At 45.4% G+C, this 24,090-nt stretch overlaps 1 protein-coding gene across 16 annotated transcripts in view; it reads right to left on the reverse strand.

Moving 5' to 3' along the window:
• LOC138784662 (transmembrane channel-like protein 2) overlaps positions 1 to 24,090 on the reverse strand; it is a 169,337-nt gene that overhangs the window by 47,321 nt on the left and 97,926 nt on the right. For all 16 annotated transcript variants that reach the window (XM_069960300.1, XM_069960298.1, XM_069960302.1 and 13 more), the window contains 3 exons: positions 22,148 to 22,300; positions 2,292 to 2,382; positions 154 to 235 (listed from right to left, as the gene is read on the reverse strand). In XM_069960300.1, coding sequence (XP_069816401.1) covers positions 154 to 235; positions 2,292 to 2,382; positions 22,148 to 22,300 — 326 coding nt within the window. The remainder of the gene's footprint in view (positions 1 to 153; positions 236 to 2,291; positions 2,383 to 22,147; positions 22,301 to 24,090) is intronic.

The raw sequence follows: 24,090 nt of genomic DNA on the forward strand, positions 1-24,090 counted from the left end.
TTCCCTACTTTAACAATCTGTGCTTCCTTTGTTCCTTTGGCTTTCCACATACTGAATGCAGGAAATTGGAAAACTTATTCTGTAGTAAAGAAGAGCACATGTGATGCGAAATGTGATGTCTTGTATATGTACCATATGCAGAATGTCACATACTTTCCACTTCTTTAATCTTCATTTCCCATGGTATGCAGGCTGTTTTGAAATTTTCAAAGTCCCTTTTAAATTTGATCCATTTCTGTAGAAAAACAAATGCAAAAAGTATTTTTTTTTTTAAATAATTTCAAATGTGTTAAAATAAATCAAATCCTGAGGTTGGTTTCATGTACACTTCAACACTATGAAGGTATGCTAACCTGGAGCATTTTTCTATCTGGAGTATTTGTTATGTGGATTCCAAATTTGTGCCAAAATCTGTATAAACTGAGCATGTATTGTTTAAAACACGACATGTCACTTATTAAAGCAGATGACTGAAGGGCAATCAATGTACAAACCAATGGCACGCTGTAAATCCACTGCAGAAATTACTGCACTGCAACCTTCTTCATTTGAGGCCTTCTTCACATGACCATAGATTTTTATCTGTATACTGTCAAAATTTATGGACAATATAGAACTAATTGATTTCTATGGGGCAATGTGCACAACAAATGATAGCAGAAGAGAGACCTATCTGACATGTTGAATTTCAACGTCTAATCCTTCTTTTCTCACTGGAGATAAATTGCTGGCAGAGGTTCATACATACTCCCATCTTCCCAATTAACACATATGTAGGCTCAGCCAGGCAATTCAGGCATGGTAATGGGGTGGCTCAAAGCAATAGCTATCGGCTGACAGTTATTGACGGTGTATGGGCAGCTTAAATCTCTTCATACTCTCAATTCTACTGCAGTATTCTTAACATTTTGTGAGCTTACTCCCTGAATATAAATGAAAATACACTGGCTACATAATTCATATATTTTCAGAATGTTGCTTACTGTGAGCACTGATCCATACCTTTTTTCTGTTTTGCAATTTCCATTACTCAAGGAATAACAATGAGCTATGAATACACTTAACAGAGCTCCAAAGCATATTCTATTGTGTGTGTATGCAATATAATTCAATGCTCTTAGCAAAATGTAATTTACCTCTCTCACAAAGCCAATCACATACAACTCATATATGATCGGATGCATTTAAATTATTTATAAAGCACACATTCTCTGACGGCTTAGATACATTGGGTTTTGTTGCTACTTGATAAAAAGAAAAAGACCCTGAAAGGCTTGGATAGCATCAGAACTTGTCATGCCTGAGTTTTACATTTATCATGTGAGCTCCACTTACTTCAATAGAACTTAGTTTCAAACCCCACTCAATCTGGAGACAAGAGGGGTGCAAAAGTGGCCAAGTTTTTGTAGCACTAGATAACTTCTTTAAAAATCACTGAGATTTGTAACATTATGAAATAATAAGATTAAAGGGGGGATTTGAATAATTGGCATGTCTATGGGCTGTGTTAAAGGGGCTTTACCACCACTTGGGGTCCTATTAGTCGAGCCACCATGGCGCCCTATCAATAATGTAAACGAGTGCTGATCTGCTAACTCTTACATGGCTTAATTATCGTTTAGCATGGGCTGCACAGATATCATTATCACCCTAAACTCTTCATACATTACCTCTCGGCCGACGACTAATGATTAAATAAACTATTCATACCTTATCTCTCCACGCTCCCGGTCTCCTCCTGCCTTCTGCTCTCTTCCCAGCACAGTGCGTTGCAACTTCTCTGATCACAGGCCGCTCAGCCAATCACTGGCCACGACGGTCCCAGACAGTGATTGGGAGTCATAACAATAAGTAGTGAGTGAGTGGGGAGATGAGTGAACCTTGGGCACACTCTGCATTTGATTACCAGTAGCTGATGAAGTTGGATGCAGCCCTAGAGAGCCTCTGAAAACATGGATACAGTCTCTAGCTGTATCCATGTTTTCCAGGTAGCCTTAGGGCTGCATCCAACTTCTTCAGCCACCGGTTTGTACGATTTTAAAGCATGCTCGAGATGCTTTAATCTCTAGTGGTGAGGGTAAATGGACCTTTAATAGCCTATTTATTATTAGTGCCTAGGTCAGTGTAACCTGAAAATCAATGAAAAATCTGGAACCCACAGACTTAGGAATCCAGATAGATCTGTACCTTCTTGAGGGGGTTATGGGTGAGGAACAGGAAGAGTAATTTGACTCCATGACTCTACATGACAGACATTGTGGCTTAGAGAATTCACAAAACATAACACATACCTTGAGCATCATGACTTTGTATGCATAGAATTTCTTTCCTTTTCCCTTTCCCAGTGCACCTTCAAATTTCTCCACAAATTTTTGGGCATCCCTAACAAGAGAAATACCATAAAAAGTGCTGTTGTTTTTTTCCTCAACATACCTTCCAACTGTTATTTCATTAAATGTAAGCATATTTCATGTACCTCGATTATATGTGGTAGTAGTCTACTGTTTAACATCAACTAAAAGAAGGCCAGCTCAACTACCATAATGTAATTGTAAAAATTCTAATCTTTTTTTAATTTAAATTAATTAAAATATTTTTTACAATGACATTATTAGAATAGATATACACAGATACAAGTTCATAGATAAACCACAAAAGCCACCAGGCTCAATGAATAATAGTGTTGGGACCACAGGCTCCAAAGATAATGGCAACAATCACAAAATAAGCGTAGCAGCAATGAAAGGGTAAAGTGTGTAGTGCAATATAAACACCATGTTTAGGGTGTTTTTCTTTTAAACGATAGGCGCTTAGATAAAGGGATAAGTTACTAAGAAAAGGCGTTAATATGACTGCAATTACTATCATAATTATGATTATCATATAACACTGATCACTGCGAATGACTAAGGGTATGTTCACACTAAGTTAATTCTGTGGAGAGTTCTGCCGCAGAATTACGCCTGCCTCAGTGTGTCATATCATCTCAATGGGAGAGTACACGCTCATCCGCAGCCGCTGCTCTCCGCTCAAAGTAGTGACATGTCATTTCTTTGAGTAGAGAGCAACGTCAGCGGATTAGCGCACGCCCTCTCATTCCCTCACAGTGGGAAACTGAGCACGGCAGGACACTGAGCTAGGCGGGATTCTCCGCTGCGGAATTCCGCTGTATTTTCTCAGTGTGTAACATGAGTGTGCAAATCTCCTCATGGCAGACAAACACTGCCGATGTTCGTGACTACAAAGGGACTAAACTATATGACCAGTGTCCAAAATAATTAATTTCTAAATTTGTACACAGGCCATATGATTTAGGCCCTTTGTATTGACAATCATCAGCAGTGTTTTTCTGCCATGAGTAGATTTGCACACTCGGAGACTTAAGACCTTATCAGACCGATTCGGCAAATTATGCCTCCATTTAAACGATAATCGTTCTGTGTAATTGCAGGCAACGATCGAAAAATCGTTCGTATGTCGTTGATCATTGATTTAGATCTGAACCTACAATTATCGTTAATCGTTCGTAAATCGTCCGCTGTAATACCACATTCGTTTGCTCAAGTTCCGCATTTGTTCACTAATCGTTCAGTCTAATTGCACATTGTTCATTGTTTTCCTAGAATCAGAAGCAGCGAACGATCATAGTAATGATTGCAATAGCGATCGTAGAAATGATCGTAACTAACGACTATCGCCCTGTGTAATATGGTGAACGATTTCAGGTTATACAGGTTATATAACGATATACAATCTCGTTTGCGATCCTTTATCGTTAGTCGTTAAGCGTTAAAAATCGCTCCATGTAACAGTACCCTAACCGCCCCCACTTTACATTAATTAGCCAAGATGTACCAATGTGTCTGCGCCAGAATACTGCTGCCAAAACATTTTTTCACCAGGTCCAAAAAGCGGGTGTGTGGCCATAGGTATGACACTGCGCACAAAAAATGTGCCAACTTTTGCCATCCATTAGGCAAACTAATAGTTGATCTAAACTTTGAGTAGACAGTCTTTGAGTAGTTAGATCTGCCAGATTCATCAAACAGCCTGCCACACATTGATAAACCAGGTGCATTTGAAGACTGCTTTCTCTAAGTTTGCACAGATAGGGTTCGTTCACACATACTGACTCGCAGCGAGTTTTGCAGGGAGATCCGCTATGAGTCAAGGTCCTGGCAGGTGTCTGTCAGTACATACTCGCAGCGGTCTGAAAGACAGCTGTCAGTATGTAATGCAGCCACCCCTTAACCCCTTCGACTGCGGCTCGGCTCCCCCACTGTCTGTATGTACTTTAGCTCTCTCCTTGCTGCACGGGGTCCCGGTGTCCTGCTCTCCCGCCCAGCCAATTAGTGGCTGCGGCTGGGCAACACACTGATTGGCTAGGTGGGAGAGCAGGATGCTGGGACCCTGTGCAGCAAGGAGAGAGGTAAAGTTAAGGGGGTTAAGGGGGCAGCTGCATTACATACTTATGTACTGACAGACACCTGCCAGGACCTTGACTCGTAGCGGATCTCGCTGCTACACTTGCAGCGAGATTTCCGCTGCGAGTCGGTACGTGTGAACGTACCCTTATAGTAAATCTAGGCCATTGGCTTTTTTCTATTTACATTTGTCATTTACATAATCCGCACCAAAACTGTCAGTTGCAGATCCTTAACAAGCTTGCACTAATATACACAATTTTGGAGCAGGTTGGCTACTGTGGAAATGCTGCAGTTTTCTTATATCAATACTTTTACTTTACCAATTTTTTTTTACAGTTACATAGATTCATAGATTATTTCAATCCCAAGACATTTTCTGCTCTGTGTGTCATTTACATGGCAGTATTCTTTCTAAGATCCTACAACTCCGGGTAATTGTGATAGCAGGATTACTTTACTATGTGCCTTTAATTAAACCAGTAATTGTGATCCGTATCTAGATAACACTACGACAGTTATTTGATGACACAGCTCTGGTTTCACAGATCTATCCAAATATTTTGATTCTCTGAACATCTATTGTTACCGTTTATTGGTACCGTCTGGGTGAGTTCACTGAAATCTACGGTACCATTACAATGGAGGAAATAAATAAAAATGTGTTAAGTGCATATTGTGCAAAAAACACAGTAATCACTGAACTCAAGGAGATCAGCAAAAAAATTCAAATGAAGTACTCATTCAAGAGTCTCCACTGATGCCCCCCCAAATTTTAATTATTATCTCTAGCCTGTTGCCACGGGATGGGGAGAGCAGCACGCCACCGTGATAGATAGCTCCTTAAGTCCCACTCGGTTACGAGTATTGGAACATAAACAGGGAAACGACAGGGTGGCCCCTTTTTGTCAACTCCTAACTCAAGGTGCGAGTATTGCAATCATGACAAGGGCTTGCAAAGGCAGGCATCCATCCATCCACAGAAAGCCGTTTCGGGGTATTTGCCCCTCGTCAGTGTGGAGCAGGATTCTGGCTGGTAACAAATCAACCAACAAAACACAGTAATCACTAAACTCAAGGAGATGAGAGAAAAATTTCCAATGAAGTACTCAATCAAGATTCTCCACTAATGCCCACAAAAATGTAAATATGCAAAACAAGAGTCTGTGGAGCCTCAGTTGCGAGTCTCAAAACACGGGATAGCCAGATATCTCTAGCCTGTTACCACGGGGTTCCTCCATGATGGGGAGAGCACCACACCACCCTGAAAGATAGCCACTTAAGTCCCACTCGGTTGCAAATATTGGAACATAAATAGGGAAACAACGGGGTGGCCCCTTTTTGTCAATGTCTAACTCAAGGTACGAGTATTGAGATCATGACAAGGGCTTGCAAAGGCAGGCTTCCATCCACAGACAGCCGTTTTGGGAGTATAACAACAGGGTGGCCCCTTTTAGTCAACTCGCAACCGAGGCTTTACGGACTTTAAGGTAAACATGTCAAAACCAGTGTCCAAGCTAAAGGATTCATGTTCAGAGACATGCCCGTTTTTGGGGTTTGTTAGGGAAATTCTATTTTGCTAGTTATAAATTTATATTTATATGCTGGAAATTGAACTCACAGTATTTTGTAATTTTTTCAAAAGTTTTCATGAGTAAAAGATTTAAATTTTTTCTCCCCAAAATCTTTGTTAACCCCTTGAAGACCAAGCCCAAAATGACCCAGTGGACAGCGCAAATTTTCATTTTTGCATTTTCGTTTTTTTCCCTCCTCCCCTTCTAAGAGCTCCAGCACTTTCAGTTTTCTATCTACAAGGCCATGCAAGGGCTTATTTTTTTCAGGAATAGTTGTACTTTGCAATGGCATCTTTAATTCTACCATAACATGTATGACAGAACCACCAAAATATTATTTATGAAAATATAAATTGGTGAAATTGGAAAAAATATTGCAATATTGTAACTTTTGGAGGGTTCCTGTGTCTACGTAACTATACGGTAAAAGCTACATGATACCATTATTCTATAAGTCAGTCCGAACACAACCATATGCAGGTTTACACAGATTCTCTGTTTTTAAAAAAAAAAATATATATATATATATACTAGAAAATGTACCCGGCGCTGCCCGGGTATAAAGTGTCAGTGTGTTAATTAGATTTGTTCTAAGGTGCCCAGAAGGCCAAGCTAAAAATATTGTTTAATCTAAGTTAATCAGTGGAATTAGTGTATACCTGTAGTGCATAGTTGGAAGGGGTTCTGTATACCCACAGTGTATAGTTTTTAGGGGTCTTGCATTTCTTTAGTGCATAGTTGGGGGGCTGTATACCTATAGTGTATAGTTGGGGGGTCCTGTATACCTGTAGTGTGTAGTTCGGGGGGGGGGGCTGTATACCTGTAGTGTATAAGTGAGGGAGGTCCTGTATACCTGCAGTGTATAGTTGGTGAAGGTCCTGTATACCTGTACTGTATAGTTCGGGGGTCCTGTATACCTGTAGTATATAGTTGATGCTGTATACCTGTAATGTATAGTTGGTGGAGGTCTTGTATACCTGTAGTTTATACTTTGAGGGTCCTGTATACCTGTTGTGTATAATTGGTGGAGGTCTTGTATACCTGTAGTATATAGTTCGGGGGTCCTGTATACCTGTAGTGTATAGTTTGAGGGTCCTGTATACCTGTAGTATGTAGTTGGTGGAGGTCCTGTATACCTGTAATGTAAAGTTTGGGGGTCCTGTATACCTGTAGTATAGAGTTGGTAAAGGTGCTGTATACTTGTAGTATAGAGTTGGTGAAGGTCCTGTATACCTGTAGTGTAAAGTTTGGGCTCCTATATACCTGTAGTATATAGTTGGTGGAGTTCCTGTAAACCTTTAGTGTATAGTTTGGGGTCCTATATACCTGTAGTATAGAGTTGGTGGGGGTGCTGTATACCTGTAGTATATAGTTGGTGGAGGTCCTGTATACCTGTAGTGTAAAGTTTGGGGGTCCTGTATACCTGTAGTATAGAGTTGGTGAAGGTGCTGTATACCTGTAGCATAGAGTTGGTGGAGGTCCTGTAGTGTATAGTTTTGAGGTCCTGTATACCTGTAGTGTATAGTTTGGGGTCCTATATACCTGTAGTTTTTAGTTGGTGGAGTTCCTGTATACCTGTAGTGTATAGTTTGGGGGTCCTGTATACCTGTAGTGTACAGTTTGGGGTCCTGTTTACCTGTAGTATATAGTTGGTGGAGGTCCTGTATACCTGAAGTATATAGTTGGTGGAGGTCCTGTATACCTGTAGTGGATAGTTTTGGGGTCCTGTATACCTGTAGTGTAAAGTTTGGGGTCCTGTATACCTTAAGTATATAGTTGGTGGAAGTCCCGTGCACCTGTAGTGTATAGTTTTGAGGTCCTGTATACCTGTAGTGTCCTGTATACCTGCAGGGTCGTATTTACCATTAGGCACCCATGGTCTGGTGCGTAGAGTAGCATCTTAGAGTAGCGTCTTCTCAAGGGGGGTATGGTGGTATTGGTTAGTTCTGGTATAGCGGTGTTATCCAGTCACAGTATGGCGGTATTGGTCAGGTCTGGTATGACAGTGTTATCCAGTCACAGTATGGTGGTATTGGTCAGGTCTAGTATGGCAGTGTTATCCAGTCACAGTATGGCGGTATTGGTCAGGTCTGGTATGGCAGTTTTATCCAGTCACAGTATCGCGGTATTGGTCAGGTCTGGTATGATAGTGTCATCCAGTCACAGTATGGCGGTATTGGTCAGGTATGGTATGACAGTGTTATCCAGTCACAGTATGGCGGTATTGGTCAGGTGTGGTATGACAGTGTTATCCAGCACAGTATGGTGGTATTGGTCAGGTCTGGTATGGCGGTGTTATCCAGTCACAGTATGGCGGTATTGGTCAGGTCTGGTATGGCAGTGTTATCCAGTCACAGTATGGCGGTATTGGTCAGGTCTGGTATGACAGTGTTATCCAGTCACAGTATAGCGGTATTAATCAGGCTTGCTGTGGCGGTGTTAAATGTGACCTCTGGAGCTATTACCTACCTATCCTGATGCTAATTGGTGAGTGAGGATGAGGCACCTTCAGGTTTAGTGCTTAGGGCAGCAGCAGCTGGTAATACTGTCCTGTATACATGTACTGTATAGATGGAGTAGGGGTCCTGTATACATCTATTGTATAGTTGGAGAGGGGGTCCTGTATACATGTACTGTATAGATGGAGTAGGGGGCCCTGTATACATGTACTGTATAGATGGAGTAGGGGGTCCTGTATACATGTACTGTATAGATGGAGTAGGGGGTCCTGTATACATGTACTGTATAGATGGAGTAGGGGGCCCTGTATACATGTACTGTATAGATGGAGTAGGGGGTCCTGTATACATGTACTGTATAGATGGAGTAGGGGGTCTACCAGTTATTTCTGTGGATGTTGTGAGGCAGCTTCCCTAGCAACCATTGCTCCCTGTGAAAATGAAAGCAGTAATCCTATTGGTTGCTAAGGATTCCAACTGCCGTTTACTGCTGGAGACATGCAGCTGATTATATCACCTGTGTGTGTAGTGTGGAGATTTTCCCATTCATCTCTATGGGGCGCGCCCCCCTCCCCCTCCCCTCCTGTACATCAGGCGGGGACGGGACCTTTGCAATAACCTTCCCGGGTACCCAATGTATCTATGTGCCAAATTTGGGGTCAAACGGTTCAGGCGTTTGGAAGTCTATACGGGACAGACAGACAGATTTTCATTTTTATTATATATATATATATATATATATATATATATATATATATATATAAATATATATATATAAAATCCTTTTTTTTTTTGCAATTAATTATTAATAAAATTGCCTGTGGCAGACTCAATGAGCAGAGCGCCGATCGGACCACACAGAGGAAGGTAAGAGACCTGAGGTGGTCCGATACAGCGATCGGTAAGTGACAGGAGCTGCAACTGTTCCTTACACGTTTAAGGGGTTAATGACAGTCTGCAGTGCGATTGGTGCAGCCTGTCATTAACGGTGAGGGCCTGGCTGCTTCTTAGCGCTTGTTAGGGTCACGGCGGCGTCCCATGCTCCGGACCGCCGCCGCACCCTCTCTCCTACATCTGCAGCAGCCGATGTCCGCAGGCAGGGACCCGGCGCTGCTGTTGCTTCGGCCCCGAGGGGCGCCTCACCTCACCACGCTCCTGTCCGTCGCTGTGCCGGCTGCGCCGGCTGTCTCAGATTTAAAGGGGCAGTGCGCTCCTAATTGGTCTGTTTGTCAATCACTCCCCTATAAGTTCCAGCCCTGCCCCCTTCCAGGTGTTGGAGCCTCTGCATGCTTCCCATAGCGTTTGGCCCAGCTCCCTGTTGTTCCTGACCTTAGTCCTTGTCCCTTGTTTCTGTCTTCAGTCCTTGTCCCTAGTCCTTGCCCGCTGCCTTCCCATTGTTCCTGAGTCCTGTCCGCCACCTGCGAGCACGTCTACTGTCCTCTGCCTGCACTATCTCCTGCCTACTGCTCCTGCCACACCTCACCTGCCGTCGCTAGCAACCAAGCCAGGGGTAGCGACCTGGGGGTCGCCTGCCGCAGCAAGTCCGTCCCGCCTTGCGGCGGGCTCTGGTGAAAACCAGCGGCCCCTTAGACTCCGCTCCCTGGTGAGGTTAGTGCCATCGCTGGTGACGGTCCAGTGGATCCACTACTCCAGGCGTTACAGCGCTGCAGTAGCTTATGACATACGGGTATGCAGTGTCCCAGAACATGCAGACTACTACTCCTATTATGGCCATTTCTCTTGCTGTGTCAATGCCTGTTCTGGTAAGTGTTTGCACTGCAACTGCTGCTGGTTTTCCCCTAGTATTCTCTGGTAATGTGCATTCTCATGTGTATTCTCATGTATTCCTGTATATTATTACAGTGTACAGTGGTATGCAAGGCTGTTGATCACGTGACCTGTAACCATGGTTCCTCCAATGGCCGACTAGCTCTGGCCAGGAGCAACCATGTGACCTCCCACTTCCTCCTAACAAGTTAGTCTTCCCCCTGCTTCCAAGCAAGGAGGATGTGTGTCGTCCCTCTCCTGCCTCAGAGGAGTTGGGCTTCTTCTCTGCAGCTCCCACTTCACCACTAGAAGTGTGGATCAGGTGCTCTGCTATATTCAAGTCTTCGGCTGTATCTGCCTGCTCAAGTGACCGGATTCTTCTCTCTCATCTGGGTGTCATTCCGTTATCTCTCCTCATCGCTGCAAGGATTCACAGCAAGTATTATTCTCAAGCTAATCCACCCAGCAACGCTATTCCTCTCATACTCCTACTCCCATCATCCGTCACGTATTCTCACAGCCTATGCAGCACCACTCCTGCTTTATTTGTCAAAGCCTGCTATATACCCGGTTGCATCCGGACAGAACTGTTGCTACTAGTTACCTTTTCTATAATAAAACCGCTGTTACTGAACCCTGGCATTGGTGTCCACTAACTGGTGCCCTGACTAAGTGCAGCGAAGAATCGCATGCCCATCATCACCCGCAGATTCCACAGACCGGCCCTACAGCTGTGCCGCCCTCAGGCCTATACCGTGACAAGTATAACCCCTGCAGCTGCCCCGGTCATTGCCCGCTCATAACACCAGCACTGCGGAAGTGGCCCCCAGGGGCCAGGGCATCGCATTTTTGGCGTCACGAACAGGATACAGACTGTGTTGTGCCAACTGTCAGTGTCCCCAGAACTGTACTGCTACCCCTTATCATCCTCAGAGACTCTGCTATTGCCGCGCTGCGGCCTGCTAAGGGGTCAAGTCAGCTTGTGACGCACTGTCTTCGCGCGCGCGCGCGCTCCACTCAAGCTCCGCCCCGGCCCTGCAGTATCCAAGCCTCTGTTGCAGGAGGGAAGGAGATTGTGCCCGGACCGCCGGAAGTGTTGGTGCTGACTTCCGCCCTATCCCTCTCCGGTCCCGGACACCCTGCCTATCGGTGCCTGCTGTTCCCGCAAGCTCTCCTCACCTCTGCTCTCTTCCAGACGCCTTACACCAGAACCCCTCATCATGTCCACCGGCCATCACAGTGACTCTGACGGGTCCGGCAGTCCGCCGATGGCCCGGCGAAGACTTCCCGCGGCTCCCGTTGCTATGGCTACCGCAGCGGTCCCGTTCTTCATTGGGCCCAACAATCTTCCCAGTTATAAAGGGGAACCCCACACGTTGGCTGATTTCAAGGAAAAAATTTCCCGCACCCTTGAACTTGTCTCACTCTCTCCCACTCAGCAGGTGCAGTTGCTGCTAGGACAACTTGAGGGTCCCGCTGCAGAGGAGGTGCGGTCGTGGCCAGCTACGGAGAAAGCTAATGTACAACAGATCCTGGCCCGGCTGAGTAAAGAATTTGAGGTACAGTCACCCACGGAGGTCCGCCTTAAGTTTTATGACCGACGACAAAGGCCAGGTGAGACCCTCAGAGACTATGCACTAGCCCTCCAATCTGCCTACCGGGCCCTGAGACAGGTTGATACCATAGCCCCCTCGGCTGTGGAGAGTATGATCACTGACCGCTTCATAGAGGGGGTGGACTCTAGACTCATCCAGAGCCAACTGCGTATGCTAGCTGCCCAAAACCCTACAATGCCTTTCCTGGACTTCAAGACTCTGGCTCTGAGGGTGGTTGGCATTGACAATCCCTGTGCCGGCTGTACTCCAGGTTCAGATTGCCCGGACCCGGTGGGATCTATACCCTCACCTCCAGTGCCCAATATGGTTCCGCCGGTTTCCGCTATACAAGCTGCCCAACAGTCTATCCCGGCTAGCTCACCAGCGATCCCTGCTCTCCTTACGCAAGTGGTTGACTCTCTCTGCCAAGCCCTAAGGGGGCTACAAGGGGCCTATCCAACACCTCCACCACCACAGGACCCCTGCCCTGAGTATGCAGTTCCCGATCGGCCTCCTCCACAGAGACTTAGATCCCCTGAGCGCCCCTATTGCCGCCACTGTAGGCGACATGGACACTACCGCTCCCAATGCTATCAGTTAAACGGGGCTACCCCTGGGTCCGAGGGCCAATACCCAGGAGGTCGAGATCCAGGCCCGCAGGAAGCATAGTGGTTCTCAAGGTTCCTCTCACAATGCCCGCATGTGACTCTCTGGGTGGACGGAGTCCCCCTGGAGGCTCTGGTAGATACAGGTTCCCAGGTTACCACTATCCCGAGGCATGTGTTTGAAGAACATTGGGATCTGAGAACCCTAGGTCCAGTTGAGAAATACCGTCTGAAACTTATTGCTAGTAATGGTCGTCCTATTGTGCAACTAGGTTACTGGGAACCCACTGTCTGCATAGGGAAGCAAGAGCTAGCACGTCAGGGTATCATTGTTACTGAGGCTCAGGGAGATAGTAGGACCGTGGTATTAGGCATGAATATTATCCGTCATGTATTCACTGAAGTGTTGGATGCCTTGAATGCCTCTATGTCTTGTGCTTCTCCTCAGTACAGGCAAGCCGTCCAGAAGACCATTAAAGTGCTCACCGCTCAGCGGAAGTTTGCCAATCCTCGAGGAGAAATCTGCCGTGTCCGCACTAGAGATGCTCGTCCGATCATCATCCCAGCTAACAGTGAGTTCCTCATCTGGTGCAGGGTCCGTCCGGGCCTTAACAATGCTGACTATGTGGCCCTTCTGGATGCTATTGAAATTGAGGGGCAACCTCTTGTCAGGGCCGCTAGAAGCCTGGTGACCGTCTCCAATGGTCAGGTCCCTGTCCGTCTGGTGAACCTTGGAGACTCCCCAGCTGACCTACCCAAGTTCACCACCGTGGCCATGCTATACCAACTCGATCCTGAGGACATCGTCTGTGAGGAGACCATTGCCTATCAGAGATCCATCCGTGGCACTCAAAGGGACTCAAACAGGGCTCTCGCCCCTTGGTGGGACGAGCTCCATATTGGCGATGCCAATACCCCACTTGAATACCTCCACGGCATCCTCAAGGTGGCCAAAAGGTATCACGAGGCCTTCAGCAAACACTCTCTCGATTTCGGAAAGACCAATCTGGTCCAGCATCGGATCAACACTGGGGACCATTTGCCTATCAAAGAGAAACATCGGCCAATCCCCCCTGCCAACTATCAGCAGGTCAAGAAACTGCTCAAGGAGATGAAAGACTCTAACGTTATCCAAGAAAGTCAGAGTCCGTGGGCTGCCCCTATTGTCCTTGTGAAAAAGAAAGACGGTAACATCCGGTTCTGCGTGGATTATAGGAAGATAAACACAATCACCCACAAGGATGCCTATCCTTTGCCCCGGATCGAAGAGTCTATTGCTGCTTTGGGGTCAGCCGCCTACTTCTCCACCTTGGACCTCACCAGTGGGTACTGGCAGGTGCCCATGGCACCCGAAGACCGTGAGAAGACGGCCTTCACCACCCCCATGGGGCTCTTTGAATTCACCAGCATGCCCTTCGGTCTGTGCAACGCCCCCGCTACCTTCCAGCGGTTGATGGAAAGGTGTCTCGGCCATCTCAACTTTCAGAGTGTCCTGCTCTACCTAGATGATGTGATTGTCTATTCACGTACCTACGAAGATCACGTCCATCATCTGGCTGAAGTGTTCCAGGTCCTAATCGATCACGGCCTGAAAATCAAGCCTTCCAAGTGCCACCTTCTCAAACCCCAAGTGAACTATCTGGGGCATGTTGTGAGTGCTGAGGGGATACAACCCGATCCAGAGAAGATCTCGGCTGTGGAACACTGGGATACCCCTAAGACAGTCAAGGAGGTGAGAAGTTTTCTGGGATTTGCCGGCTATTACCGCCGCTTCATTCCCCACTTTGCCCAAGTGGCCGAGCCCCTCAATGAGTTACTCCGGGGTTGCCCTCGAGAAAGCTACAACCGACGGCTCCCCGTCGAGTGGTCCGAACGGCAGGAGATTGCCTTTCAAACCCTGAAACGCCTGTTGACTACGCCTCCTATCCTGGCCTACCCGGACTATAACCTTCCTTTCCGGCTCTACACGGACGCCAGCTTCCAAGGCCTGGGAGCTGTGCTGTCCCAGGTTCAAGATGGCCAAGAGAGAGTTGTAGCTTATGCCAGCCGGAGTCTTCGGGGCGCTGAAAAGAACGACAACAATTATAGCTCCTTCAAGTTGGAGTTACTAGCCCTAGTGTGGGCCGTCACCGAAAAGTTCAAGGACTACCTGGCTGCCACCCCTGTTACCATCTATACGGATAACAACCCGTTGGCGCATCTCAACACTGCTCGGCTGGGCGCCCTGGAACAGCGGTGGGCTTCTCGACTGGCCAATTTCCAGTTTGAAATTAAGTACCGCAGTGGCAAGGCTAATGTCAATGCAGACCTCCTGTCCCGACTACCCAAGGGCGAAGAGGCCCCAGAGGACAGCGATTGGGAAGATGTAGAAATGCCTCCCTTCTACCAAAGGTTCGCTACCCAGAGTGCTATTGATGCAGCTAGGCCTGAAACGCCTTCGCCTCCACCTAGGGCCCCGCAAGACTTGGCCAGGTGGCAGACCATCCAGGAAGAGTCCCGCGTCCTGGGGGAGATCTATGACTACCTCTCTACTGGTCGGGTCCCCATGCGGATAAAGAGGCCCTATCCTGATGTCGAGCTAAGGCGACTCTGGAGGCAAAGAAAGAGGCTCTTCCTACAGAAGGGACTGATCCTGCGGAACTCTCTTGACCCGGTCTCCGGGGAGAGGTGCCACCAGATCCTCATTCCCCGACGAGACGCTAAGATGGTGCTAGATGCCTACCATGACCGGTCCGGTCATTTCGGGGTACACAAGACGGAGGCCACTATCCGACAGCGGTTCTACTGGATCGGGATGAGGGCTGACATCGAGAACTGGTGTGCCGAGTGCCCTGCCTGTAATATCTCCAAAGCTGGGGGAAGAGAAGTCAGGGCCCCTTTGCATCCAATCACCTCCCACCGGCCGAATCAGCTAGTCGCCCTGGACCATGTGAAGCTGGCCCCTACAAGATGCGGGTATACCTACGCCCTCACCATGGTCGACCATTACTCCAAGTGGGTAGTCGTGGTACCTGTCAGGGACTTGACCGCCAAGACCACCGCCCTTACTTTTTACAAGGAGTATGTAAAGCACTATGGGTGCCCAGAGTCTCTGCTGACGGACCGGGGACCGGCCTTCGAGTCGCAACTTTTCCAGGAGCTGTGTGCCTACCATGAATGTAAGAAGCTCCGTACCACGGCCTATCACCCTCAAGGGAATGGTCTGTGTGAAAAAGTTAACCAGGTCTTTATCAACATGCTCCGAACGGCTTCAGTGACGAAGAGAGTAGAGTGGCCCCACTTGTTGGATGAACTAGTGGAGATCTATAACAATACCACTCATTGTTCCACTGGCTACTCCCCGTTCTACCTGATGTTCGGCCGCCAAGGCCAACTTCCTCAGGACCGTGCTCTGGGAGTCCAAGCTCCTGACACCTTCAACCCCCTACCTGAAACTGACTGGGTTCGGGAGCATCAGAGGAGAATCCAGGATGCCCGGGAAATTGTTGACCGGAGGATGGGGGAAGCTCAGCAGCGCCAAGAGGATGCCTACAACCAAAGGGCGAATGCCACACCACTACAAGTGGGAGATAAAGTTTGGCTAAAGAAATATCATCGCTCTCACAAACTTGAAAGCCTTTGGGAGCCTGAGCCCTATGTCATCTCTTCTATCCCTTACCCAGAGACTGATGTGTATGAAGTAAAAAAACCAGGGCTAGCCCCGCAGACGGTGCACCGGAATAGGATAAAACGTTGCACTAAGGAGGACCTACAGGGCCTTACAGCACCGTGTCCGGTACCTGCATCCACACCTCCGGCTCCCCCAGCAGCTCCAGCTAAACCTCTCTCTCTGGAAGAAATGTTCCAAGTTGAACCGTTCCTCATGGCCATAGGCTATCCAGCGGTCCCTGTACACATTCCAGTGGCCCCTCCACTTCCAATTGTGCCTCCAACAACTCCAGCTCTACAACCAGACACTGGGCGTGATCTTCCACCTGTACCTGCACCAATCACTGTTGAAGAGGATCCTCCGCTGAGACGGTCTGAGCGCTCTACCAGAGGAATTCCTCCACTTCGCTACAGAGACCAGAGTCCTTAACTGTTTCACCATTCTAGTGTATGCAACGTTCAAGGTTCGTGCCTGGTTCTCCTGACCAAGTTCCCTGTACTAACCAGCCATGAGCTGATGGGACACTTACCATAACAAAAGGTTCTCTAGTGCCTGTCCCAGAGCCTTTTACATGGATGATGTCTAATTGCCTAAAAGAGACTCTACCTAACAGAGACACTTAACCCATTCCTTCCTAATGCACTTTCCTGTGATTGTGTGTTCCACACAGGGTATTATTGCACTTATTTCATTATTGCACTTATTGTACTATTGTATTCCAGTGTTATCGAAGTCTTTGTATTTCCTCCTCTGAGTAAGCACAAGGTTACATAGATTGCCTCAGAGTAGAGCGCCTCTTTTGTAAAACAGTATATTTTCCAGTGTCTGAGTCAGATAGCTCCTCCTCTGAGTAAGAGAAGTCAGTTTACATATACCTCAGAGAAAGTCCAGTTTATGTAGGAGTGTATTTTCTCATCCAGTCTCATTATTGTGTATTATTATCATATCTATAGCTGGAAAGATTTAGTTGAGCCAGTTTGTATTCAGATTTTTCTCAGATTTTCATTCAGATTTCTCTCAGGTTTCATTCAGATTCATGTGAGCCAGTTCTCCTCAAGACCTCGCAGTATTTGTTGTCCCTTGTGTTTCCCTTCCTTTTGTTTCCAGTATTTGTTTACCTCTGTCTTGTCCCAACGTAGTAGTTATCACACATAGTCTTACCTAATATTCACACTGGTCCACACATATTGCACCTTGGATACCCTTTCGTGTGTTTGGCCTATTGAGTAATTGTGTTGTATGATTGACCGGTATGTAAGGGGCCCCCATGTATGTTTGCTTTTATTATTTTGTTCTTTTCTCTTCCAGGTATCCAAGACACTACTCAGACACGCCAAGGTAGTACACAGGTCTTCACGTTCTCCTCCAGTAGGGTAACACATTTAACAGAAAACCTACTGTCTAACTGGCTGGAATATGGAGGGTCACCCGCCAGCAGTTAAGTTGTCCTGGCTTACACGTCAGATGGTTCACGCACTAGCTACCTGGTCGCCAGAGTACGTTAGGCACCCCTAGGTGAAGTCCTGCCACTAGGGTTTCTCATCTTCTCTCTCTTCTCACCTGTGCCTTGGGCGTGGGAAACACACACCTCATCACACTCACTCTCATCATTCATTCCTGTTGTTTGATTGTCCAGTCTATTCATGTTTGCTGCCTTCTAGATTCGCCGAGGTCGGCTCAAACTTGCTAGGGAGGTATGCAGTGTCCCAGAACATGCAGACTACTACTCCTATTATGGCCATTTCTCTTGCTGTGTCAATGCCTGTTCTGGTAAGTGTTTGCACTGCAACTGCTGCTGGTTTTCCCCTAGTATTCTCTGGTAATGTGCATTCTCATGTGTATTCTCATGTATTCCTGTATATTATTACAGTGTACAGTGGTATGCAAGGCTGTTGATCACGTGACCTGTAACCATGGTTCCTCCAATGGCCGACTAGCTCTGGCCAGGAGCAACCATGTGACCTCCCACTTCCTCCTAACAAGTTAGTCTTCCCCCTGCTTCCAAGCAAGGAGGATGTGTGTCGTCCCTCTCCTGCCTCAGAGGAGTTGGGCTTCTTCTCTGCAGCTCCCACTTCACCACTAGAAGTGTGGATCAGGTGCTCTGCTATATTCAAGTCTTCGGCTGTATCTGCCTGCTCAAGTGACCGGATTCTTCTCTCTCATCTGGGTGTCATTCCGTTATCTCTCCTCATCGCTGCAAGGATTCACAGCAAGTATTATTCTCAAGCTAATCCACCCAGCAACGCTATTCCTCTCATACTCCTACTCCCATCATCCGTCACGTATTCTCACAGCCTATGCAGCACCACTCCTGCTTTATTTGTCAAAGCCTGCTATATACCCGGTTGCATCCGGACAGAACTGTTGCTACTAGTTACCTTTTCTATAATAAAACCGCTGTTACTGAACCCTGGCATTGGTGTCCACTAACTGGTGCCCTGACTAAGTGCAGCGAAGAATCGCATGCCCATCATCACCCGCAGATTCCACAGACCGGCCCTACAGCTGTGCCGCCCTCAGGCCTATACCGTGACAAGTATAACCCCTGCAGCTGCCCCGGTCATTGCCCGCTCATAACACCAGCACTGCGGAAGTGGCCCCCAGGGGCCAGGGCATCGCAGGTACTTCATGGGTCCTCTGGTGACAGACATCCATGACGTACCTGTATGTCATGGGTCCTCTAGGGGTTAATAAAGCAGCAACATAGATGATATGACATTTTATCCTAATATATTTGTTCAGACAACAGTGCTTTGGTTGCTTTAGCACAGCACTTCTTAAACTGGGAGGCACACCTCACAGTCTGGTGAAGCATGAGGTACCTGTACCTGTCTGTGCCGACATTGGCACATAGCATGGACATCAGGATTATAATATAGACGGTCTAGACGGCCACCCAGAGCACCCAGTTTTTAATCTTCAGGGCTGCAATCTGCCAGACTATTGTGGGCCACTATTGTGACCATATTTGGGGGGATTAACTACTACAACCCCTGGTAAAAAGTATGGAATCACCAGTCTTGGATGAGCACTCATTCAGACATTTCATGCTGTAAAACAAACTCAGATCAAAAACATGATACAATATTAAGGTCATTCCAAAGTGCAACTTGTTGGCTTTCAGGAACACTCAAAGAAATGAAGAGAAAACATTGTGGAAGTTAGTGAATGATACTTTTATTGACCAAGCACAGGGAAATAAATATGGAATCACTCAATTCTGAGGAAAAAAGTGTGGAATCACTCAAATTGGAGGTAGAAAAAAAGGACACACCCAGTCTATTTCCTTTCCCTAAATGGACATCTGCCCCAGATTAGATGTGCCCGTTAGTCTGCAGTTAAAAACACCTGCAGTCATGACACCTTGGAGGGCTGCTGGACGAAGTGGAGTGGCGAGAACCATGGCTCCAACAAAAGAAATGTCCCTTGAAACAAAAGAGAGGATTGTGAAACTTCTTGAAGAAGGTAACCCTTCATGCATGGTTGCTAAAGATGTGGGCTGTTCACAGTCAGTTGTATCCAAGATATGGACTGGTTGTTAAAGCCAAGCGTACTGGTAGACCAAGAAAGACATCAAAGCGTCAAGACAAACAACTTAAGGCCATTTGTCTTGAAAACCGAAAAAGTACAACTAAACAGATGAAGCACAAATGGGAGGAAGCTGGAGTCAATGTATGTGACCAAACCTTAAGAAATCGCCTAAAGGAGATGGGATTTCTATACAGGAAAGCTAAACGAAAACCAGCATTGACACCTAAACATAAAAAAACAAGACTCCAATGGGCTAAGGAGAGGCAATCATGGACTGTGGATGACTGGATGAAAGTTGTCTTCAGTGATGAGTCAAGAATCTGCATTGGACAAGGTGATGATGCTGAAACTTTTGTTTGGTGCCGTTCCAGTGAGATTTATGAAGAGGCCTGCCTGAAGAAAACAACCAAATTTCCACAGTCCTTGATGATATGGGGCTGCATGTCAGGCAAAGGCACTGGGGAGATGACTGTGGTTAATTCTTCCATCAATGCACAAGTTTACATTGACATTTTGGACAGTTTTCTCATCCCTTCAATTGAACAGATGTTTGGAGATGATGAAATAATTTTCCAAGATGACAATGCATCGTGCCATAGGGCAAAAACAGTGAAGGCATTCCTTGAAGAAAGACACATTCAGTCGATGTCATGGCCTGCAAATAGTCCAGATCTCAACCCAATTGAAAACCTGTGGTGGAGATGCGCGCTCCGCTCCGGAGTGCGCTTCATAGCCGGAGAAACAACCAGGACGCATAGTTACGCCTTAGGTCGTCTGGGGACAGACTTCCATGGCGTAACTATACGCCCTGGGTCATCTAAGGGTTAATGGCAAATATTGTCTGTTATCTTATAACAACAGACATTACAGTGGTACCTTGGTTTAAGAGTATCTTGGATTGAGAGCGATTTGCAAGAAAAGCTCACAGTTTTTCAAAATTGTGACTTAGTTTAAGAGCATTGCTTTGGTTTAAGAGCTCCCTGTACTGGGTGGGAGGGGGAGTGCGGGAGGGGCATGGTCTGCATAGCGGGGTCTACAGCACTGTACTCTAACCCAGGAGGTCTTCCTCACTTACCAAATCATAGCAGATCCACTTCAGGCTGGGGCTTGGATCAGGGGACAGGACTGTGGAGGTAATCTCTCCATAGCTATAACCCCTCTCTCTACGGACAGAATGTTGCATTTATGCTTCCACATATCTCAGGCTCATTCCTTCATGCTCCCTGCAGTCTCTGTCAGCCCTTGTGTTTCCTATCCTCTTCATTCCTACTATAATGTGCCTGCACTCACACTCAGCTATTCACAGTGCTGGTATAATTTGCCTGCACTTACACTCAGCTATACACACTGCGGCTATTTTTTCAGGTTTATGCACTTACTATACCTTATACTCCATATGCTGATTGCTATACTGTACAGTAACTTATAATGTGACATATCCAACTTTCTAAATGTTTGTTTCATTTATTTTACCTCTTATTTACAATAAAAAAATCATTATTTTGGGGGCGTAGAACCATTTGTCTGCATTTTAATAATTTCTTATGGGAAAATTTGCTTTGGTTTAAGAGTGATTTGGATTACAAGCACGGTCCCAGAACGAATTATGCTCGTAATCCAAGGCACCACTGTATTTTATAATAATGGGCATTATTGTAAAATAACAATCGGCAAATAAAAACGTACGTCATTTCAGTGTGAGAACATAGCAATACACTACTGGTTACAATATAACACCTATTAAACAGCTTCTCAAAATGCCAAACAGTGAGTTGGAAAGTACAGTGTGTGAACATAGTTTTAGGTTATGTTTCCACAAAATCATTATCTAAAAAATAATTTGCGACTGTTGTTTATTAAAAGATGGCTGTCTGGCGTTGCGTGTCAGCTCTGCTACATCATCAGCTAGTATGGAATACATATTGGGGGGATGTGATGCAAAATCAGTGGAAAAAAAACAGTCCTGTTTTTACTGTGCAATAGTAATGACCGCAGTGGACAGGAAAGGAAGCTAAGGGGGCGAGTACGCAAGTGGACCAATTATGGAACTGCATGATGGGAAATTTAGTTTCCTATCTTGGTTAAACATCAACTTGTAGAAAAACTTGTAACTCAGGAATGGCAGCAGCTAGAAAGACAGGAGATGACTCAAAATACTCAGGGGGGCTTGGTGGGTAAGACCAGCTAGCATTTAATTTTTTTGCTCTTAGGTGGATAACCCCTTTAACACGTGGATTATAATTAATTTGCTATTATTTTTACGGCTATTGAATAGTACAATAAAAACATAGTGGGAGATTTATCAAAGGGTGTAAAATATATACTGGTGTAAACTACTGACAGCAACTACTCACACCTTTCAGTTCTGGTAACATGAAAGCTGAGCTGTGATTGGTACTGTGGACAGTTTACACCAGTGTATATTTTACACCCTTTGATTATCTGGGCCATAATGTTTTATTTCCAGTGCAGGCATAGGATTCAGAGACAACAAACATCTGTCTTTGTTTTCCAATAAACAGAATTTGCTATTTGTATAGTACCTTAAAATGGTAAGTTTTTTCTTCATGCGCCATGGCTTATTCCTAATAGTAGCAATCAACTTCTTTTTCTCCTCAACCTGTTCCATCAATTTTACCATCTCTTCTTCAGTAAATGATTCTTCATCATCAGAGGAAGCTGAAGATTGGGAATCGCTGTAAAATAAAGACAAAATAAAAGCTTATCTGTGTGATGATTGACATAAAAAGCAAGCTAGATTTCAATTGAATTCTGGTTATATGACAGACAGATGGTTTACCCTTGGCAAACTTAACCATTTCATGACCCAGCCCAAAATAGCGTAAATGACCGCGCCAATGTTCATTTTTGCATTTTAGTTTCTTCCTCCTCACCTTACACGAGCTATTGCACATTTATTTCACTATGTACAGGGCTACATAAGGGCTTGTTTTTTTTTAGGAACAAATGGTGCCTTTTAATCCACCATAAAATGTATGATGAAACCCCAAAAATATTATTTATGGGATGCAATTAGGAAAAAAAGGAATGTTGTAACTTTTGGGAGGGGGGGGGGTGTCTATGCAATACGATAGGGTAAAACTGACATGATATCTTTATTCTATAGGTCACTCCGAACACAATGATATGCATATTTAAATAGCTTTTCTAATGTTTTACTATTCTTTTTAATAACTTAACTTTTGTCTTTGCAAATAATTATAATTAAAATGGCTCTATTGTGACTCTTAGAAAAGTTATATTTTTTCACCTAGGGGCTGTATGGGATCTAATTTTTGCGCCATGATCTCACAATTTTTTTTTATATATATATATTGCAACAGAAAATCAGCAATCCTGGCGTTTTTTTTCCTCTTTTCCTTTAAACTATTCACTGTGTGGGAACAACAATGTTATATCTTAATGGATTGGACAAGACAAGATATATAATATGATAATTTATTTTATGTGTTTTATTGCTAAAATGGGAAAGGGGATGATATAAACCTTTACCATATTTAAAAAAATTTTTTAACACTTTTTAAGTCCCCCTAAGGAGCTATTACCTGCAATCATTAGATTGCATACAGTGATCAAAGCTATGCCATTGCATAGCTTAAGAGTGCTTTTACACAGAGAGATTTATCTGACAGATTTTGGAAGCCAAAGCCAGGAATGGATTTGAAAAGGTGATAGATCCCAGTCTTTCCTTTATGACCTGATCTCTGTTTATAGTCTGTACCTGGCTTTGGCTTCAAAGATCTGTCAGATAAATCTGTCTGTGTAAATGCACCATTAATCTTTGTTATCCTATCTTCTTATAGAGCCTGCCAGAAGACTAAATATCAGACTGGTTGGAGGTATGTTATGTACATCTGGCAGTCAGGCAATTTGATTGGGACACCCGCAGTCACGCTGTGGGGGTCTCGATCGGTAATTGAGACATATGCCACAGCGTTTAAGGGGTTAACAACAGGCAGCTGTGCAATCGTGGTGGCCTGCCATTGACGGTGAGGACCAGGCTGTAACTGAACCTCTATGAAGCAGGCTCAGGTCCTGAGCTGACGTCATAGAGCCCCTGCTATCCGTCACTAAGTAACGGAAATGCATGGCATAAATTCACGTCATCTGTTGTTAAGGGATTAAACTTCCTGGGTAGGGGAAGGCCTTCCGGCTGTGGGACACTATCACTAAATGATACTCACCAATTTTCTGTGATTCATACTGAACTTAAACATCTTGTACGTATGTTGTATGTTTTGTATTGTATTGTAGAATGCTTACTAATTGAGATTATATATATTTAGTGGTCCCTCAACATACAATATTAATTGGTTCCAGGAAAACCATTGTAGGTTAAAACCATGGTATGTTGAGACCAAAACATGTATTTTCCAAAAGGAAAATAAGCAGAAAACTAATATGAATACAGCAAGTCCTTACATACAGCAGTCAGAAAGAGCTACAAGAGACTCTAAATTACTTT

Source organism: Dendropsophus ebraccatus, chromosome 2 (assembly GCF_027789765.1).
Source record: "Dendropsophus ebraccatus isolate aDenEbr1 chromosome 2, aDenEbr1.pat, whole genome shotgun sequence".
NCBI classification, from domain to species: Eukaryota; Metazoa; Chordata; class Amphibia; order Anura; family Hylidae; genus Dendropsophus; species Dendropsophus ebraccatus.